Below are 20,148 nucleotides of genomic sequence, written 5' to 3' on the forward strand. Positions count from 1 at the left end.
GTCCTGCGTCGGCATGAGCGAAGCCACAATGTTCAATTGGAGAGCTTGGCCAATGTATCCCCACAGGGTTTCGCTGATAGTTCTGCGATGCTCACGCCCCCATCCGCAGCTGATTCGTTCAGGGGTTTCTCGGGGCTGTCTTCTGGGTCAGTAATTCAGGCTTCTCCACAAGCGTCTGTCAGCACGGATATGCGGCGCATACCTCACACCAATATTATCGATTTTGGACAACCAACTGGATCTACACAAAGTGGTGTAGGTGAACTAGAACCCAGTTCGGGACCGGGAGCATGGTTCCTTGAAGAAGATTTTGATGTCAGTGCGCTTGACTTCTCAATAACCTCTACCATCTCGGAATGGGCGCAAATCCCAAATGTGTTTCCTGCTGCGAGTCTATCTACGGGGGAGAATGATGTTTTCACCCCTATTCAAAGCTCTGTCCCGGGCATTGAGGCTACAAACACGGCCGTGGACACAGTCAAACGAAAATGGTTTACCCATGTATCACCATCTGACGAGAATCGGCCCAATCGAGAAATTGCTATCACAGGAACAAACTGGCCAGGACAAACGAGTGCGAGTGAGTCCTATCGAGCTGGCCTATCTCAGAAGCTTCGTCGACCTATGGAAGATGAGGCATTGCCGTCTTCGGAACAACTGAACCTTTTTGCCAAATTATACTTTCATCGCTTTCATCCTTTATTACCGGTCATACATGCTCCCTCGTTTCGGCCAACGGCGGAAAATTCTCTATTATTCCTGTCTATTTGCTCGGTTGGGAGCTTATTCGTCGGGTCTGCCCGTGCAGTGGCTCAAGGCTCACGCATATTTGAACGGCTAAACAAAGCCATTCTAGCATCATGGGAGTCCTTCCTGTCAGAAAGTCGGCCAGATGCCCTATCTATGGTACAAGCTGCTATTTTGGGTCAAACCTATGCTATTCTAGCTGGAAAGCCCAAGTACCTTGTTCTGGCTGATGTATTACACGGGACAGTTTCCGCATGGGCCCGTGAAGCAAATCGACTAGGCGCTCTTTGCAGCCAGTCACGAGATATCCTCAACAGTGCGGACATTGAAAGAAGCTGGCATCGATGGATTGACAACGAACAACGTGCTCGAGTTCAAGCCGCACTGAATATCCACGACGCTGAGCTTGCTGCTTTGTACCACCACCAACCAATTCGCAGTCACAGATTCCGCCAGTTTCCTCGTCTGGCACCAGATGAATTGTTTTCGGCACCTACTGCATCTAAATGGGCCGCAATTCTCTCTCAATCTCTTCATTCCCAGAGTGAAAATCAACTTCAAGCTCAACTCTCTCAGTCTTCGGATATATTCCCAGTCACGGGCTATGATTCTAGGTTCACTGCATATGGAATCCTTGAAGGAATCAGCGCTCGCCTCATAGATGCTAAACAATCCAAAGAATTCAATCACATAGTCTGTCAAGATACCTCCAACCTCTTGATTCAGTGGTGGCAGACATACCATACGATGGATCAAGATCCATTTTGTCTACCTGTGTTGTGGCATTCCATTTTCATATCCCTGTACGCGGACATGGACATCTTGGAACAAGCAGTCGGCCGAAACGGCCAGGCTCCAGCCATTGAAGCATCAGCATTGGCACGAGAATGGGCCTCTTCTCTGGATGTAAGCCGCTGCCTTGTGCACGCATCGCTGATTGCCCGGTATCTCGAGCGCATGAGTATATCCGCCGAGCCAGCAATACATGTGCCTCGTGCGCTATTTTCAGCGGCATTGATATACTTGTGTGTTGCTCAGTATGCGCCCAAACATGTCATAAGTGCGGAAGCATTTGCGTCGCCAGAGGTCAAGCTGCTGGGTGATGGGGCTGCGGAAGTTGCTTGCTTTCCCGGGATTGCTCAGAGTAGTGAGCGTTCCGTAGTTGCGGATTTGGATCAATTGTATGGCATGATTGACTTGCTACAGAGGGGTGGACGTTGGGGTATTTCACAAGCTTTTGCGAATGTGCTTTCTACGGTGCTAGATGAGGGCAAGGGTGGTGCTTATGGATAAATTGGCGGTTTTGTTAATGTAATAGGCCCAGTACAAACTACCAATCAATCGCGGTATAATCAAATGATTCCACCTACAACACTTAGCTGCTTTTTCGGATTATCAAATGCTTATATATCGACGACTACCGATGCTCACATCCGTTTTGGGATCCGTTTTTCACCCCCCAGCATCTTGCGGGGTGAGGCTCCACTATGTGGGACTGTAGCTCTACCCCGTAAAAACAGCCCAAGTCAATACATACTGGTGGTTTATAAGTACAGCTATTCTTCTTTCCAAAGATGCTAAATAGCTGTGCTTCTAGCAATCAGAAAAGCAATGCCGGTCTTCACTGAAACTTCCTCGTCATCTCGGGACTTGAGAGTCCTGCCATCATTTGCACCACCACTTCCTCGACTGGCAGCCCCATTCGAGCGCAATGATAAAAATGAAGAGAAATACGAAGTAATTGTTGTCGGCGTATGTGATCTCCAATGCCCCCAATATTAGCACGGTGTTCAACCTCGGAACGACAATAAACCCTAATATATATATCTAGGCTGGACCAGCAGGCCTAATGCTAAGCCTGCTCCTCTCCCGCTATGGCCTTAGCGATACATCCCTCCTCTGTATCGACGCAAAGCCAAGCACTCTGAAATCTGGCCAAGCAGACGGCGTGCAGCCCCGCACGCTGGAGGTCTTCAAATCACTCGGTATCTCAACCGAGATCGAGGAAGAAGGGTGCCAGATGTGGCAATTCGCATTCTGGAACCCGTCTTCTGACCCAAACAAGGTAATTGAGCGCACATCCGTCGTGCCAGAAGTCATTCCCCCAGCGCGGTTCCGGTACGAGGCTACCATCCACCAGGGGCGGATCGAGCGCATTATGGAGACCGATCTGCTGCGGTACTCCGAGCGGGGAATTGTGCGGGACACGAAAGTTGTGGATGTCAAAATTGACGAAGAAGGTGACGCTGAGTTCCCAGTGCTTATAACTATGGCTACGAATGGTGTTGAGAAGACAGTGCGCACGAAGCATCTTGTTGGCGCGGATGGAGCGCATTCGGTTGTCCGGCAGTGTATGGGCCTACGGCTGGAAGGAGAGTCATTGGATCATATCTGGGGTGTGGTTGATATGGTTGCTGAGACCGATTTCCCGGATATTCGTCGCCGCTGCGGTATTCATTCCCCTGCTGGCTCCGTTATGATTATCCCCAGAGAGAGAATCTCCACGGGCGAATACCTCACTCGGCTTTATGTTCAGGTTCCTGGGGACGTGGCTCCGGAGAGTGACCAAATTCCGAATGGAGCAGAGAGCATTAAGTCTGAGGATGCTCGGCAGCGAAGAAGTAAGATTACCCTCGAGGGGATTTTGAAACAAGCTGCCGACGCGATCAAACCGTACTCTCTCCGACCCAAGGAGAATGCCGTCGACTGGTGGGCTGCTTATCAAATTGGCCAGCGTGTCTCTCCTGAGTTTATTGTCAATGATTCAAAGGGGATTGCAAGGGTTTTCATTGCTGGAGACGGTAAGTTCCCTTTGTAGAAAGTGTATGGCCTCAAACTAACATGAATCATATATAGCCTGCCATACACATAGTCCGAAAGCAAGTCTCCGTAACAGCTCTTTTCTTGTGTATATTACTAACTTCTATTCTACTAGGCTGGCCAAGGCATGAACGTCTCAATGATGGACTCCTACAACCTAGCCTGGAAGCTCATGTATCAAATTAACGGGCTTGCACCAGAACCAGCAGGACCCAACAGTCCATCCCCATTACTCGATACATACCAGACAGAGCGCCACGAAATAGCCCAACAGCTCATCGACTTCGACCGGAAATTCTCTACCATGTTCTCAGGCCAAATGGGCGCAACTGAAGGACTGACAGAAGAAGAGTTCCAGCAAGCCTTCAAGCTCGGCAATGGGTTTACCAGCGGCTGTGGCGTGGAATACCCAGAGAACATGTTGGTTATTCGCGATGAGCTAGACGATATCAAGAGCAAAGGTCCAAATCCTGTCACAGGAACGGACTATATCTCCGGTATCCTGAGACCAGGTCGGAGATTGCTCAATGTCCGATTGCTGCGGCATGCTGATGGGTGGGAGCGGGATATTCATGACGGTATGTCAAATCAGATGGAGGATTTAGGTGGGACATGACATCTAACCAAATAAATCTACAGATATGCTCTCCACTGGCCGATTCCGAATCATGTGTCTCACATCGACCGACCTTCTTGATCGAAACAGTATCTCTGCAAAGGCACTGGAAGCAGTCACTCTGCTAGAAGCGCAGTTCCCCAAGTCGATTATTGAGCAGATTATTCTGCATCCCCGGTTGCATCGGTCCTTTGAGTGGGACGACGTGCCGACGTGTGTGAAGCAGCAGGCCGAGATGCGCTTCTATGATGGGTCAGCTTTGGATGATGCGTATAGTATCTATGGTGTAGATCCGGCGCAGGGAGCATTGGTAGTGGTTAGACCTGATGGGTATGTTGGTATTGTTGCTTGTCTTAGTGACGTGCAGAGGGTGGGCAGATATCTAAAGCAGTGCATTCGGACTGTCTCTCATAACTAGCACCTGTCTTGGTCTTAGCGGAAACTTGTTGGTAGAAAATATATCAAAGTTGAATGAAAAGATGTTTTGTGTTTTTTAACCAAATTTGGATGCGAATTTCCCGGTCGGGGGGCCCTCTACTCACTGAATACCTAGGTACCCCAACCAGAAGCCCACCCAAAGCAAGATGCCATAACCTTGGAAGTGATAAGCATAAATGTACTGATGAGTCAAAGGCCCTTCACTGGCAGGCAGTACCTCGAGCTCTGAAGTGAGTGTCTTCGTAACGCTTTTCCCTAATTTCTGTGTTCGTTGACTTCTCTTGGGCTCTACGGTTATTTTCACAGGCATCATGTCGGAGGCTAAAGGGGGATAAGCCCATTTTGTTGGATGTCTACATACTTAGCTTGCCGGGGTCTTGAGCCACGACAGCTGGTTGGAAAACGCCGAGGATGACAAATTCAAAATGGTCCGACTGTTTCGAGCGACTGTTTCGAGCGACTGTTTCGAGCGAAAGGCCGTGATAGCGACCAAATTTTTGAGAAGCATTGGCTCTACAACATATCCTGTCTCTCCTCTTTTTCTATATCCCCTGTCAATCGGTCCAACCGTTACCCCGAAGGTCCAACTACTCTGCCACCTTGATGTCTTAAATTCACCGATTAATTGTCTCTCAGAGCTTCCAAAGAAAAAGAAAGTCAAAATGGCAGCAATGGTTGTGCGAATATTCACGGCATTTGGCCCCCCAAAAGTCGAAAAGCAGAGCGATGCTATCCGTTTCGGCATTCTAGGGGCGGCCCAGATTGCGTGAGCTATATTCAATATTTGAGCTTCGGAACCACGCTGACCTTTAATCTTAGACCTCTTGCCTTAATCACACCGGCTCTCTCACACCCAGAGGTTATTGTGCAAGCAATCGCTGCTAGAGATCATGCTCGTGCCTCAGCATTCGCCAAAAAACACAACATCCCCTATGTTCGCACATCCTATGACGGTGCGCTGAACTCAGAGCCTCACTAGAGGACTGCGACTCATTGTAGACAGAAATTCTCGAAGACCCTAAGATTGATGCAGTCTTGATTCCTTTGCCTAACAGTTTGCATTTCGAATGGGCTGTGCGTGCCATTCGCGCTGGAAAGCATGTTCTTCTAGAGAAGCCGTCGACCTCCAACGCTATTGAGGCCGAGATTCTCTTCAACCTACCTGAACTGTCACAGCCAAATGCTCCCGTACTTCTAGAGGCTTTCCACAACCGGTTTCATCCTGCAGTGCACAAGTTCCGGTCCTTCATCACTCCTGCCGATGTCGTTCACGTCCATACAGACTCCATGATTCCAGGCTTGATGCTCAACAAGGACAACATTGGGTTCAATTACAAACTCTCCGGTGGGAGTATGATGATGCTAGGCACATATAACTTCGGCATCATCCGTATGATCTTCGACGATGACCCGGTAGAGTGTCTAAGCTGCGAACCTGGCATCTTCGGCGACGGCATCCACGACCAGTGCGATACTGACTTCAAAGCCAGTTTCCGCTTTCCGAACGGCGGCATTGCCGAAGCTTCCACCACTATGCGGGGGTCTATCCTATGGAAACCGTCCGAGGCCCGCATCACACACAAGGAAGTTGTCGTCGATGACAAGTCCCTTCCAGAGACACAGGAGATGCTACGTACCCGGGTGGTGACGCTGCACGGTTTTATTCACGCCGTTATCTGGCACCGTATTGATGTTAAGGATACCTTCGTTGTTCGTAACAAGGGTGACCGCACGCCGGTCAAGACTTGGACTGAATCTAAGTCGCATAAGGCATACAGCTACAAGGAGGCCGGGGGAGAGTTTGCGGATCTCCCCGGTGAGGACTGGTGGATGTCATATCGGTACCAACTTGAAGAGTTTGTCAATCGTGTCAAGGGGCGTTCCACGCAATATTGGGTTGGTGGTAAGGATTCATGGGATCAGATGAGAATGATTGACATGGCGTATGAGAGGAGCGGGTTGGGATTGCGGCCAACAAGTGCGTTCCGGTGAGTATGTTTTGCAAGGCCAAAATTTTGTTATTTTTTTGTTCTTGTTTGGCCTACAGGAAGAGTAGTAATACTGTCTATCGATCTTACTTGTCATTTGACTCTTGGGGCCTTGCTGCTATAGACTTGAACGTACTATCTCTTCTCCTTTACTATATCATGCGCTGCTACAAGTTGTGCTAAACATCATCTGGATTCTGGGCAGTCCTCTAACTGTAACAATCCCATCATTATTTTGCTTCTACGCCAATCATGTTTGGATCAAGGACAATTACGATCCAGCCCTTCACTGTTCGATTGATCAATCTAACCACTCTACATCCTCTTGGTCGCGCGAGCTCGCCGATACTTTTCTGGTGCCCCGCGTACCTAGTACTCTCGCACTCTTTGATATATTTCCAACATACAAAATGAGGCCAACTTTCTAGAAATCTTTATGCATTCACTCTTCTACCTCGATATATATAACCCAATGCGAAAATCATTTTGCGCAACCTAAAAGCTGATATATATATGTAAAGGGAGGCAAGGAAGACTATACAAGTCTATGTTGTTAGACCGATATCACCAAGCCATCATGCACTTTTCAACTTCCCCAGCTTCTAACCGCCAAGATCAGCATAGACTACCAAGATAAGAGAATATTTATATTACCCCTGTTTATACTAGAGGCTTTCATCAGTGCCACTTTCTTTGGCAATAGCAAATCCTTGGCATCCAGATCCATGGATGTGGAAATGGGTGACGTGATCATGTGGCGACAATGGAACCTTGGAAATACCTGAAAATCAACTTGATACCTCCATTCTCAACTTCCGACATTTACCACCGACGATCCTCAAATCACGGAAAGCCTGCCAGAGCTTCTGATAGTCATTATCGTGATTTCTACAACCTAACCCTGCATCTCGATATTATACCCTATGTTCCTTGAATGATAACTATAGAGGATATATAGTCCGTGTATAACCTCGGACCTCTCCATAATTCCTTTCCACCCGATCATCACTTGGGCGCGTAACTCAGTTGGTAGAGTGTTCGCTTTGCATGCGAAAAGTCCAGCGTTCGAATCGCTGCCCGTCCATTTCGTTTTTTGCATCCCGCAAAAGCAGTCGGATATCCGTTGGTAGGACTGACCATCGTATGTGTCTGTCAATCTGTTAGGATCTTGTTTCCTACGGGATATATCCTCCTCTCTTCTGAAGTTGGATAAATATCGGCGTTTTTTTTTTTTTTTTGGTTAGTGCCTGATTACCCAGGCTAGAACTTTCGGTTCTTTTGTAGGGGAGAAGGTTTTCCTCTCGCTCTTTGTTCTTTCTCATCCTTCAGTGCTTGTAATGCGATGGATTGTTTGACTGCGCTTCTTCATGGCGTTGATTCTGACGCTCCCCCCACAGCTGCATCAGCACTTTGAGTAGAATGACTTGCCGACTGTGTGAAGCAATTGGCAGGAGCTTGTTGAGACAATCCAAGAAATATCAATCTTACATTTTGGCTACCTGAAGATTAACAGAGTATGGAGTCACTTTTGATATGGAGGTCGAACACTGTCAATGTGTAAATAATATAAGATGTATACATGGGAAGTGAGACAATGTAAAAATACACATTTCATATACTCTGATGATTCAGAAGTCCATCAATAAAAGTGATGGAGTATAAGAGAAACTTTGTCCTCGGCGCTTGAACGAAAAAAAAAAATCTATAGTAAAAGAACGCCCTCTGAAAACTCCAATGCGACAAAACGGGTGACCGAACTCCGAGTGGGCGGGTATTTGTACAGCCGACAAAATTACTTGCACACAATGACAGGAAAAGTGTCTGTAAGGGGGCAAAAATGTAACGCCACGTGTCCCACGATATGTAGATACCAGCCTAGGAGGTGTTGCTGGATTTGGTAATGAATGCTCGAGCCAAGAGGGGATTCAACACTGCCCGTAGACTTGACAATAACATACTTGTTCATCAGGACAACTGCCGAAAATGATTAGTTTAACATTGCAACAAAATGTGGTCGGTCACAACTTACTATACCCCTTCCATCCCGAAAATGATATGCCACAAAAACTCCATCACTCTCCCCGACGAAGCATCGCTAAGTTCCGTATCTATAACCCATTGCCGGAACTTGATATAGTCCTCCAATGGACGCCTCCGTACCTGATCTCGCGAGAGAGCGAATTGCGCGCAGCATGCGGCGCCAATCTCAGCAGGCTTGCGAAGATACTTCTGGTCCGCGAATTCCTGCTCCGTGGACGAGGAAGTATTTAAAGGAGGCGTACTGGTGCCGTCGAAGACATCAAACCAGATATCCTCTGTGACATGACTATTCAAGCGGTGGGCGTCCTTGCAGCCGGGATTCCAATTGCAACGAAGATTCACATAGCCGTTCTGCTGGACGAAATCAAGGTTTAGGGTACGCATGGCTATGACATTGTCGTGGAGTGGCGCATCAACATGCCAGGCCATGAGGAAGCCTGCGCGGTGGGCGTGGAGAAAGACGATGGTCGAGGGGAGCGTGTCGTAGTTATCGATTATATACGTGAAGTAAGCCATGGACTCGTGGCCTTTGTTGAGCGGGGTCGTAAGGATGTTGACATCTAATCGTGCTTCGCGCGACGGGTTGACAGTATAGATTGCGCGTTGCCAGCTGTTTAGAGAGAAAGAAAACCAATTAGTCATGCGCCATTAGTGGGATGTTGGAGATCAAAGAGAGCACTCACTCAGGAAGCTCTTCTTCCACCCATTCAGTAGGCTCTTCTGCCAGCTTCGCCATAACGATCACCTTATCACCTGATGTGATCTCGCCGTGTGGGCTTGGAGCGCTATCATGGCGATCTAGCCAGTTAATCACGTATGCGCCAGCGCCATACTGATCGCAGATGTCTTGTAGATGCGCCTCGAGTAGATATAGTGAGAATAAAATGAGACCCAAGACGCAAAACCCTGCGACACGGAGTCCACCCTTCATTATGAATGAGGAATGAGGAATAGAGCTCCGGGAGGCTCTGCGGAGGGATATCCGTAGGTGCGAACTGGAAGTAGAAGATTCACTAATAAGCCATTGATGTATACTGTTTCCCATGTATAATAGTGATGCGAAATAAAAGGGCAAAGTGTTTCAAGATATCAAGACCCCCTGAAGGCAAACCCGAGAAAGGCCAAAAAAAAATGATACAGAATGATACAAAATGAAGGTGCGGCCGAAGGTCGAAATAATAAGGGAAGGAAAGAGGGGGCAAAATAAGGGAGATTGAATGGGATTGGAAGGATTGGCACTACAAACTGAGAATAAAGTAAAATAGAGGAGAATAGGGGAGCTTCTTTATTCCTGTGATTGTGGACTCGAACCTCCCAGTTTAGAAATGTCATACTCATATCATTGGCCACTTGGGAGGCGTTCAGGGGAGCCGCCCATGCGGGAAAATGAAATAATTATTACAGGCAATACTGTATCCACTTGCTTCTCACTTATTATAGTGGATTTTAGTACTACTCCGTATACGGAGTAGTATTGCCAAGTTTGGAGCTGATACGTAGAGCTACGAGTCCAAATCTGCGCTAGGTAGTACCTGCAGCTAGGGTAGCTGTACCTATAGGAGTACGTATGTAGCAAGGCTAAAAAATGCACACCATCTGATTTCATACACCTAGATGCTAATAGTCACGTGGGAATACCACGTGATATTTAATACGAGGCCCACCGCGGGGGAGGTATAATACTACGTTTTATATACAATTTTACCCTAGTGCATACTTAATTTTACTACTCCGTATAGGGCTAACACATATGTATGTTCTAGTAATTTTAAGCTATTACTTACAAAAATTTGATAAGGGATGAAGAGTCACCCGTGTGCTGAATTTGATATATAGTACATAGTGATAGTCATATTCTACTAGGCTATGTGATATCAATTTGCTAAAAGGCAGGTACTGTTTTGATTTGTATATAGGTCTTCGACTGAAGAAGCTCTGGATACTAGAGTAGTATCGCCATGTAGTAATAGTATAACACCATATTCTTATTTCCTTGGAAGGGATATCGGTTGGAGCCTTGGCGACAAAGCTTGGCTCTGGGGTACGCTTACCCCTTTGAAGGTAGAGTTTACGCTTCCGTGTAAAGATTATTTCCAAGCTGAACGCTTCCCATTTTGGATTGTATACTTGGTACTACGGAGTACTCTCCACCTAAATAGACATAAGCAACAACAGTTAACTTGCAGCTAGAATCCACCGTGGCGACACGCGTGTTTTTTCCGTACCATGGAAACGCACGTTGGGTTAGGGCCAAGTTATTTTAAAAAAAAGCTTTCCTGGCATGCAAGTGACGCTATAATGGTGATAGCCTTAGAGTACGGAGTACGTAGTCCACTAGACTATTTTTTGGTAGGCTCGTATCGTAGTGGGGCTGTCTCGCTTTAAACCAATTTAAATTGGAATACGGAGTTGCCTTGGTCGGCGTTGATCCTTTTTGCCGATACACAGCCTATACTTGGGAAACAAAGTAAAGTCAAACAGTTCGCATTCCTTTTGTGTTTCATAGAACGGACCCTGGAATGGTTCGTTGTTCTACGGCATACTATGTGGGGAGTGTGTGTGATTTGTAGTGTGGCTGTGACAGAATCAAAGCCCACATATTGACTGATCAGCGGTACTGCAATATTGGAGATCTCCGGGATGAAATGAGACTTTCGATAGTATAATATATAGCGATACTTACTTCGTACTCCGTACGGAGGATATATAAATGCCGAGGGAGTACTCCGTAGAGTAGATGAGAATGCAGTTTGCACTTGAGCGGGGGAGTCCTAATTAACTCAAGTGGGGAGCATTCAAGCGAGCCAATTCTGAAGGCCCGAGCGCATTTTTATTGTCATCCCAACAACCTTAAAAAACAGGGTTATTATTACTCTTTAGCCTATGTACTTTGTATGTTGGAATTGAATGGGAAATCGACTATAACTGAATCTTTGTACAAAGTAATTATGCCGTGTGATTAATATTATCTATTGGCTCGTTTGATCTTCATTGGATCTGGATCTCGGTGATCTCTCGGGGTTGACTCTTGATTTGGATCATCGTGTTGTATATCGTAAATTGTACTCGATTAGGAAGTCTCCATGGCTAATGTGGTGAATGCCCATGTGATATGGTCCAGGTGGTCTTGGCCCTGGCAAATGGGCCCCAAGCCCCAAGGAGAAGCCTAAACTAGTATATGGTACGGGGTACATCCCGAGAATAATGAAGTATTTCCGACTTTGGACCGACACCTACCTTTATAGGCATGTTTTCAGCAAGGTATGTATCTTGAAAACTGTAATTCCGTATACCTATCAAGATCCTGGATGGGGATTCATACAAGACAATGCTATTTGACATGGCCAAAAAATATTACGAACTGGTAGACTGGGCAACATATTTGTACGATGGCATAGCGCATTTGCCAGGTGAACCTTGTTAAATATGCCTTGTTTAAGACCAAAAGAAATGAATGACCGACCGGGCGACCTTGAAAGCCTTGCCAGAATTTATGGCTACTTATTTGAATAGTTTTACATTTAATTGAACGAGTGTGAGAGGTGTTAGGAGGGGAACTTTCACCGGTTGGCACCCTAGTGTCTGACCACCCACTTGCTACAAAAGATTATTAGGCCCCCAAAAAGGAAAGAGTCAAGGTAAACCAATGTAAAATGATCAACAGTAAAATAGACAAGTTTTGATACATTGCCAGAATACAAGTGTTGCAGTCCAGCTGCTTCTTGTATTTATATTATGCTAAATGGAGATCTTCCCCAGCTAATCACTATCATCACCATCCTCTTCATCGCTGACATCCTCCCCATTTGCAATCGCCTCCTCTCGAATTTTGCGTGCACGTTCCCGTTTCTTGTTCAGCAAGATATTCAACTTCTTTGCGACGTTGAAGACACCCCCGGTTCCCTCGCCACAGGCAGCGCACGACGGGGTTTTCCGGTACCGCTGCAGAGCACAGGATTCACAAAAATAGTGCCCACATTTGGTGATGATGGGTTCTTGATATGGTTTCTTGCAGATGAGACATGCGAATGGGATGCTCTCTAGCAATTCGTCCTCGTCATCCTCGTCCTCTTCCTCGATTTTGCCCGCGCCTTTTCGCTGTGAAACCACTCGCCCGGTTAATTGTTTGCCCTTGGTGTTGACTTCCCAGTCACGATCGAGCTCCCACCCTGCCTTGTACGCCTCACGAGAATGGAGATATTTACAACTGTCTCCGAAGCCACACTAATTTTGAAACGGGTTAGTTTAGATTCACGATAGACAGATGGAGGCGAGGGTATAACTCACGTAGCCAGTTTGTTTCCAATCCTTGCACACATCGGGGGCAAAATCCGTCACTGTGATGGTCCTAACGTTGGTTGAGGCTTTAATAGGACCGAATTTCCCTGGTGCATCGGGGTTCTTCTGAATGAAAGATTGATAATTGGCAGCGCCCTTGTATGTCCCGTCCGGTTGTGAGGCAGAGACTGGATTTGCCCGAGTTGTGCCAAGCAAGTTCTTCTCGCTCAGGTTCTCATCATACCAGTTAGAAGCTTTTGTGGCATCGTTGCTGGAGGTCAATGGAGCGGGAACTGCAGATGTAGGTTCGTTTTCTGCGCGCTGTTTCCTCGTCGCATTTGATGTAGATGATGCGGTGACAGCTGCATTCTTGCGTCGTCTCTTGATCCGTCGCCCTTCGTCGTCATCGGATGATACAAAGTCGGAGTCGGAGTCGGAAGCTGGAGGTGGCGTCGCAGGCTTCTTGCGAAAGTTGGCTTTGCCCTTGGAGCGCTTCTTGAAAGCGACTTGCGGCACCGCGTCTGCGACTTCGGTTTCTTCACCCATGTTTTGGTGTTGAGTATTTGTGAAGATTAGCCGTAGATGTTCAAGCAATTATGTCGGACACAAAGCTTGTAAAGAAGCCCGCAAGGTTGGATATCGAGGTGGACGGCCTCGAAAATGACTAAGCAGATGGCAAATGGATTCACCATGGGTCCATGGATACAAACAAGACAAACAACCTCCTCACCTTGGGACGCGTTTGATAGGGAAAATCGCAAACACAACCAGGAACCCGTCGAATCAGAACTTCATATTGTTTTTACACTTTTATAGTAAATTTAAAGGTCCTAATCTAGAATAAAGAATATAGTCTAGTATCGTAGATTCGTCTTTCCGTCCGGGGTGATTATCGATCGTGAATTTCAAACACCGGCGCCAATTGGCAATACCACAACACCATGTTAGTTCACTCTCGTCCTTCTCTTCCCTTTTCTCCCCCGCCGAGTCATCCAACTCGACCTATCCAATCACTCCCTACGCTCGCTTTTCCTTTTTTTCGTTCTTTTTCCTTTTTTAATTAGCTGTCTTTTTGTTTTCCCTTTGTCATTCATTTATTCAGACCCTTGAGGTCGATTCCTAAGGTTTGCGATATCTCCCTGCAGATCCCGAGCACTTTGTTGTGGTAAGTTGCTTCTTACGCGCCTGTCTGGCCAATCTCACCGGGAGCTCACTGATTCGTCCGAAGGTCCTCGGTGTTTGTTATTTTTATCGTGTGGCCTTTCCCCCCTCTTCCTTCCACGTCTTTCAACGGTGTGCTGTTCTACATCGCATCTAATCTCGAACACACCTCGAACAACATCTGGTCGCTGGTCGGCTCGGCAAAGATCTCAACGATAAGCATCTTGCGCCAACAGTCCTTGGCTGAGTGCGGCGATTCGGATGATGCCCGCGGCCTAGAATCAGGACAAAGATCAACACGCGAATTCTCGATATCTCAACGGTAACTGTGTCCTCGTAACCCAGAGGATTCAGATGCTGTTTGAGACTCCCGATTCCCAAATAATGACCCCATCCAACGCTGGGGCCACCGGATCATTTGCATCCATGGAAGACCCCTTTGTTGCGAATTCTGGAAGGCCAGCCATGTCTCGCGACTCTCACCGACACTCATCCTTTGATACACAGCTATACAGCCTAAATGCGTCTTCACCAGCACAGGCCAAACGGGCGCTCGAGGCCCACTTGGCGGAGACGGAGCGTCGACTGGAGGAAGCTTCAAGGCTTGGAACCGCCCTTATCGATCAGCAGAGGCAGATATCAGATCAGTTGAAGGAGGTCGAACAGCAGCAAAATGAGGGAGAGATGAGCCCGGAACTGCGACGTAAGCTTTCTGATTTGGAGAAGGAGTATAACGAGATTGGCCGTGAATCGGCACGTGCATTTTTGGCACCCAAACGTCTTGCTGGAGGCCCGGACGATGCTCAGCTGGGGAGTCCATCTTTTGATCAAAAGGTACTGCCTGGGTCTCATATCTGACTCTGGTCCGATTTCTAGTCGAACTAACATTGAGTTCTGGTAGTCACCCCTAAGTCCCGCTTTGTTCGCCAGTCAATCCACAAATTCCCCCAGCAAAGTCAGCGTTCCATCTCGCAAGCAGCGCAACCAACCATCAAACCGTGTCCACGATATCGAATTTGCGACTGAGATCTCTACCTCACTTTTGGCCCAGGTCCGCCAACTGCAAGCTCTTCTTGCAGAACGGGATGAGACACTCAAGTTTGTCAATCTGGAAAAATCGCGACTTGAATTGGAGGCAGAGGGGTATGAACAAAGAATCCGGGCGCTCGATGACAGCGAGCAACGCTACAAGGACGAGAACTGGGCGCTAGAGACTCAGGCACATGAGTTGATGGCAGCTGCGAGGGATGCCGCGGAACGTGAACAACGGCTCAACGGCACCATAACACAGTCAAACTCGGAAAAGAACGCTGTGGAACGAGAGCTGGAGGAGCTAAGACAAGCCAATGCGAGGTTACTTGAGGACCAGAGCCTCACGCAGAAGGCAAATGACGCTGAAATCCACCTATTGCGGCGGAATCTAGTTTCCGGCGATGCAGAGAAGTCCGCACTTCAAAAGAAGCTGCTGGAAATGACTTCTCAAAATCAGGAACTCGCCAAGGCAGTTGCCATGAGGCTCCGGGACCATGAAAACCAAGCCTTGAGGGATATTTCCTATGACAACGAGGACAACGAGCCTGAGCATATCACACCTGAAAGTTCCCCGCCACCATCCCCCAACAAGTTCACTCCTCGACACGGCCACCTTGAATCGGAAACCTTGAAGAGCTCGCTCGGTCATGCTCATCGCATGATCCAGAACCTTAAGAGCACAATTCACCGTGAGAAGACCGAGAAGATGGAGCTCAAGCGCATGCTGCAAGATGCTCGGGATGAGGTTGAACAACGTCGCCGTGAGAGCACTGTGCCAAACGGAACTAGCAAACGCCAGAAGACAAAGACGGATTCGTCCCGAAAGCCTCCCCGCCCAGAGCTTCTTGGCGCAGGCCGCAAAGAGACATCCTTTGTTGAGCTTCATGACACCGATTGGGAAGACAATGCCGGCCAAGTCAGTCCTACTCAGACCCAGACTAAGGCGATATCCACCAGAGGCCGCCCTCGCTCGGTATCTCCCGATACACCTAGCGACGTCTACCAGACAGCTACCGAGGCCGAGGATGGATTTGAAACAGCGAATGAGCGGGCAACCGCAACCGAGAGCGAAGAATTCCAGACCGGCTTGGAAAGCATGGCGGATGATAGCAGCGATTCAGCAGATCTTACCGAGACGGAAAACAACGTACAGACAACTCCTCGTAGGGGTGTGCCTTCTTCTCTGATCATAGCCAAACCTCGCGATCGCACCTCGTATCACAGCACTGCCTCGGCATCTTCCGATGAGGAAGAATATGATAGAGCCTTCGGTTCACCAAGCCAAATGCATATCTCTCGGTCCCGTGTTAGATCCAAACGCAGCATCTCTAGACGCATCCGCCCATCTGGAGAGGCCACATTCGCATCTACTAGTCGACCCTCGAGTTCACGCGAATCCGTAGCACCCAGCTTTGCTCCAGCTGCAGCAGCTCAAGAAGGCCAGAGCCTCTTTGCTGAACTTGCAGAGCTTGACAGTGCCGAGGACGATGAAGTAACCTCCCAGGCTTCGACACCGCGCATGGAACCTGCATCGGGTTCACGAAGACCCTCGGATGCAATGCTGGATGCACCACCTAAGCCCGCAATGGTGGATTCTGGTGTTATGACCGAACCTTGGGAGCCTACGCCTTCTATCAGCGCTGGCATTGTTGCTGGAGCTGCCGGTCTCGCTGCAGGAGCTGTTCTGCCGCATGCCCTTGCTGCGCCCCAGGAAACTCAAACAGCAGACCGGGGGATCATTGAGGAAACAAAGGAAACTTCTCAGGACAATGTCCATGCCCAATTTGATCTACCAGAGATGGGCATGGCGGATGTTTCCTCGCAAGAGACTACGCCTTCCGCACCTAAGCGACCTGATCTGAGTGTTTCATACATCAACGGGGGTACCACTACACCCGTGAAGCATGAGCTGCCCGCACCGGAAGTGCCGGAGATGACGATATCTTCGATTTCATCACAAACCACTCATCCCACTCAACCAACGGTTGCCGTACCTGAGCCAATCATCAAGCATGTTGATGTTATCAAATACGTGGAACGGGAGCCGGAGGTGCCCGAGCTGACCTTCTCCCCCATCACCACTCAATCAACTTCCCCTGTCCACGCAACACTTGCTGTGCCAGAGCCTGTCATCAAGTACGTTGATGTGATCAAGCACGTTGAGCGTGAACGTGAAGTGCAAGAGTTGGGCGTCTCGTCTGTCGCCGCTCAGTCGACAACACCTGTCCAGGCAATCCAGGCAACTGTTCCTGAACCAGAACCTGTCATCAAATACGTCGACGTAATTAAACACGTCGAACGCGAGCGCGAGTTCCCCGAGTTGACATTCTCTTCCTTCGATAATCATTCCACTGTTCCTGTCCAGGCAACGCTTGCTGTGCCGGAACCTGTCGTCAAGTACGTTGATGTGATCAAGCACGTCGAGCGTGAGCGCGAGCTGCCTAAGTTGAGCTTCTCTTCTATCACTACTCAAACAACCTCTCCTGTCCACGCAACACTTGCCGTGCCGGAGCCTATCATTAAGTACGTTGATGTGATTAAGCACGTCGAGCGCGAGGTTGATGTGCCCGAATTGAGCTTCTCTTCTATCACCACTCAAACCACCGAGCCAGTCAAAGCAACCGTTCCTGAACCACTGCCGCCTGTTATCCAGTACGTTGATGTCATCAAGCACATTGAACGTGAGCGTGAAGTGCCAGAGTCAAGCTTCTCCACTATCACCACTCAATTCACCGCCCCTGTACAGGCAGTTATCGCCAAACCAGAGCCTGTTATTCAATACGTTGACGTGATCAAGCACGTTGAGCGCGAGCGCGAGCTTCCCGACTTGACGTTCTCTTCTATCAGCAACCAGTCCACCACCCCTGTGCAGGCAGTTATCGCCAAACCAGAGCCTGTCATTCAATACGTTGATGTTATCAAGCACGTCGAGCGTGAGCGTGAGGTGCCCGAATTGACTTACTCTTCGATCACCACTCAATCCACTACGCCAGTTCAAGCAACTGTTCCTGAGCCGGCACCACCTGTTATTCAATACGTTGATGTTATCAAGCACGTTGAACGTGAGCGTGAGGTGCCGGCTTTGACAATTTCTTGCCTCGATCCCGCATACACTGAGCCTATTATTCCAAGGCCTCGCCTTGCTCCTACGCCGGCATTGTCATTCTCCTCTGTGCGCTCTGTGGAAACTCATCCAGTTAAGTCTATGCCATTTGTCATCCCTGCGGTGGCAGACTTCTCTACCCAAACCGAGCCGACAGAGTCAAAGGCTGCAGGGGCCGCTGTGATTGTTCACGAAGACCACCCTACTGGCGCTACTCGCAGCCGCACCAGCACAATTAACAGTGATCAGCTCGTTGGTGCTGGATTGGCCTTGAATGATATCTCTGGCAACGCCCTTGCTCCCTCTGCTAGACAGCAACCCAGTTCAGTGAGCATGGACCAAGGATCTCAGACTATCCTGTCCTCTCAACAGATAGATCAAATCCTTATGGACCGTGTGTCCGCACGCCCACTATCTGCCGACAGCCAGGTGACGGACAACTCACGAGATATTGCCGCAGCCCCTTACGTGACACCCAAGGCTCCGACGCGGCCTCGCCTATCACAAATTCAATCTGCGAAGTCAACAACACCGAACTCCCGTCGGCCTCCTAGTGCCGCTAGTCATACATCTGGTGCTAGTCATCCCCCACTGCCTCTCAATCACCAGGAAGCTATCATGGCAGCCGAGAAGAAGTCCATCGACATCGCTCCGCCATCTCCTAGCTCTGTCATGGGCCCTCCTCTGGCGCCTGCCTCGGCCTATCGCATCAATTCCCAGCGCCCACTTACGCCAAACGAACAAGCTGCGCGGGCCAGCTCTACAAGAACTGGTTCATCTCAGGCCAGAGTGAGGAGAGGGAGTCAAAGCCAGATGTCTCGACGATCCTCGGTCTCGTCTTTCGCGTCTGAGCTCGAGGAGCGTTTCAATATGGCCCCTCACACTAGCGCCATGCCCCAGGGCTATGGACCTAATACGGATCCGCGCATGATCCAGGCCATTACCCAAACCATGATTGGTGAATTCCTCTGGAAATACACCCGCAAGACTGGCTCATCGGATATGTCCACAACACGGCACCGACGATACTTCTGGGTTCACCCGTACACCCGTACTCTGTACTGGAGTACACAAGACCCCCAAACCGCCGGAAAAAGTGAACTCCGTACCAAGAGTGTGCCTATCGAGGCTGTTCGAGTGGTTGCCGACGACAACCCGTATCCTCCAGGTCTTCACTGCAGGAGCTTGGAGGTTGTCAGTCCTGGCCGACGAGTTCGGTTTACGGCTACGACGAGCCAGAGGCACGAGACATGGTTCAACGCATTGTCTTATCTCCTTTTAAGAGAGACCAACGAAAGCTGCGAGGATGGTAACAGCGTAATCCTCGATGATATCAACGAGTTCAACCCCCCTAGCGTCCGATCTGGTTCTCGTAATACAGCACGAATGTCGTTCTCATCTTACAATAGCCGCACCGCTCGTACCGCCCACAAGCAACAGCGGCGAGCGGCTTCGGCGATGTCCATGCGATCTTCCGGGACCCTCGGTGGGCGTGCATCGCCGGCTCTCAGCTCACCTGTAGCAAAACCAAGCTCGTCGTTGCAAGTTCCCGATGAGCGCCAACGTTCTTCATCAAGACTCAGCACCATCTCCAGTTCGATTCGGGGGTCCATTGCAAGCTTGAAGGGACGGAATGGTCAATCTCCTAGCATCAACACTGAAAGTCTTCATGACCAAGAGAGTGTCGATGATCTGAGACAAATGGCCGAAACCCATGATCAAGACCGGCTTGAAAATGTCCGCGCCTGTTGCGACGGAAAACACGATGTTGGATCTCTTTCCCGCACCAGTCGGTACAGTCCGAGGGTCAACCGCATCCACTCACCCCACCATCACTGAACATTGTCTTATGAGATTGACATTTGTTCGTAGGGTTTGTGGGCAGGTCCTCAACCCAGACTCGAGTCACTTATAAGATAATGACG

General features: G+C 48.9%; 6 protein-coding genes across 6 annotated transcripts; 4 read left to right on the forward strand and 2 right to left on the reverse strand.

Annotated features, from left to right (window-relative positions):
* Positions 1–87: 87 nt before the first annotated feature.
* Positions 88–2,040, forward strand: N7479_005759 (fungal specific transcription factor domain-containing protein; the record flags this gene model as incomplete). The annotated part of the gene is made up of 1 exon (XM_057253455.1): positions 88–2,040. The coding sequence occupies one exon, from the start codon at positions 88–90 to the stop codon at positions 2,038–2,040; it is 1,953 nt and encodes a 650-aa protein (XP_057107317.1).
* A 318-nt stretch (positions 2,041–2,358) lies between these two features.
* N7479_005760 (putative phenol monooxygenase) lies at positions 2,359–4,601 on the forward strand (the record flags this gene model as incomplete). The annotated part of the gene is made up of 5 exons (XM_057253456.1): positions 2,359–2,499; positions 2,579–3,548; positions 3,620–3,636; positions 3,683–4,145; positions 4,207–4,601. The coding sequence occupies 5 exons, from the start codon at positions 2,359–2,361 to the stop codon at positions 4,599–4,601; spliced, it is 1,986 nt and encodes a 661-aa protein (XP_057107318.1).
* A 682-nt stretch (positions 4,602–5,283) lies between these two features.
* N7479_005761 (Gfo/Idh/MocA family protein) lies at positions 5,284–6,613 on the forward strand (the record flags this gene model as incomplete). Its single annotated transcript, XM_057253457.1, has 3 exons — positions 5,284–5,387; positions 5,441–5,574; positions 5,625–6,613. 3 exons carry the CDS (start codon positions 5,284–5,286, stop codon positions 6,611–6,613), a joined length of 1,227 nt encoding a protein of 408 aa, XP_057107319.1.
* A 1,921-nt stretch (positions 6,614–8,534) lies between these two features.
* Positions 8,535–9,580, reverse strand: N7479_005762 (DUF3431 domain-containing protein; the record flags this gene model as incomplete). Its single annotated transcript, XM_057253458.1, has 3 exons — positions 8,535–8,583; positions 8,639–9,259; positions 9,333–9,580. 3 exons carry the CDS (start codon positions 9,578–9,580, stop codon positions 8,535–8,537), a joined length of 918 nt encoding a protein of 305 aa, XP_057107320.1.
* A 2,828-nt stretch (positions 9,581–12,408) lies between these two features.
* N7479_005763 (U2-type spliceosomal complex subunit CWC24) lies at positions 12,409–13,473 on the reverse strand (the record flags this gene model as incomplete). The annotated part of the gene is made up of 2 exons (XM_057253459.1): positions 12,409–12,873; positions 12,937–13,473. The coding sequence occupies 2 exons, from the start codon at positions 13,471–13,473 to the stop codon at positions 12,409–12,411; spliced, it is 1,002 nt and encodes a 333-aa protein (XP_057107321.1).
* Positions 13,474–14,472: 999 nt separating this feature from the next.
* On the forward strand, positions 14,473–20,062 carry N7479_005764 (putative nuclear migration protein (ApsA); the record flags this gene model as incomplete). Its single annotated transcript, XM_057253460.1, has 2 exons — positions 14,473–14,922; positions 14,990–20,062. 2 exons carry the CDS (start codon positions 14,473–14,475, stop codon positions 20,060–20,062), a joined length of 5,523 nt encoding a protein of 1,840 aa, XP_057107322.1.
* Between the last annotated feature and the right edge of the window lie 86 nt (positions 20,063–20,148).

This window comes from Penicillium vulpinum, assembly GCF_028829585.1.
Source record: "Penicillium vulpinum strain IBT 29486 chromosome Unknown utg000003l_segment0_segment0, whole genome shotgun sequence".
Taxonomy (NCBI): domain Eukaryota; kingdom Fungi; phylum Ascomycota; class Eurotiomycetes; order Eurotiales; family Aspergillaceae; genus Penicillium; species Penicillium vulpinum.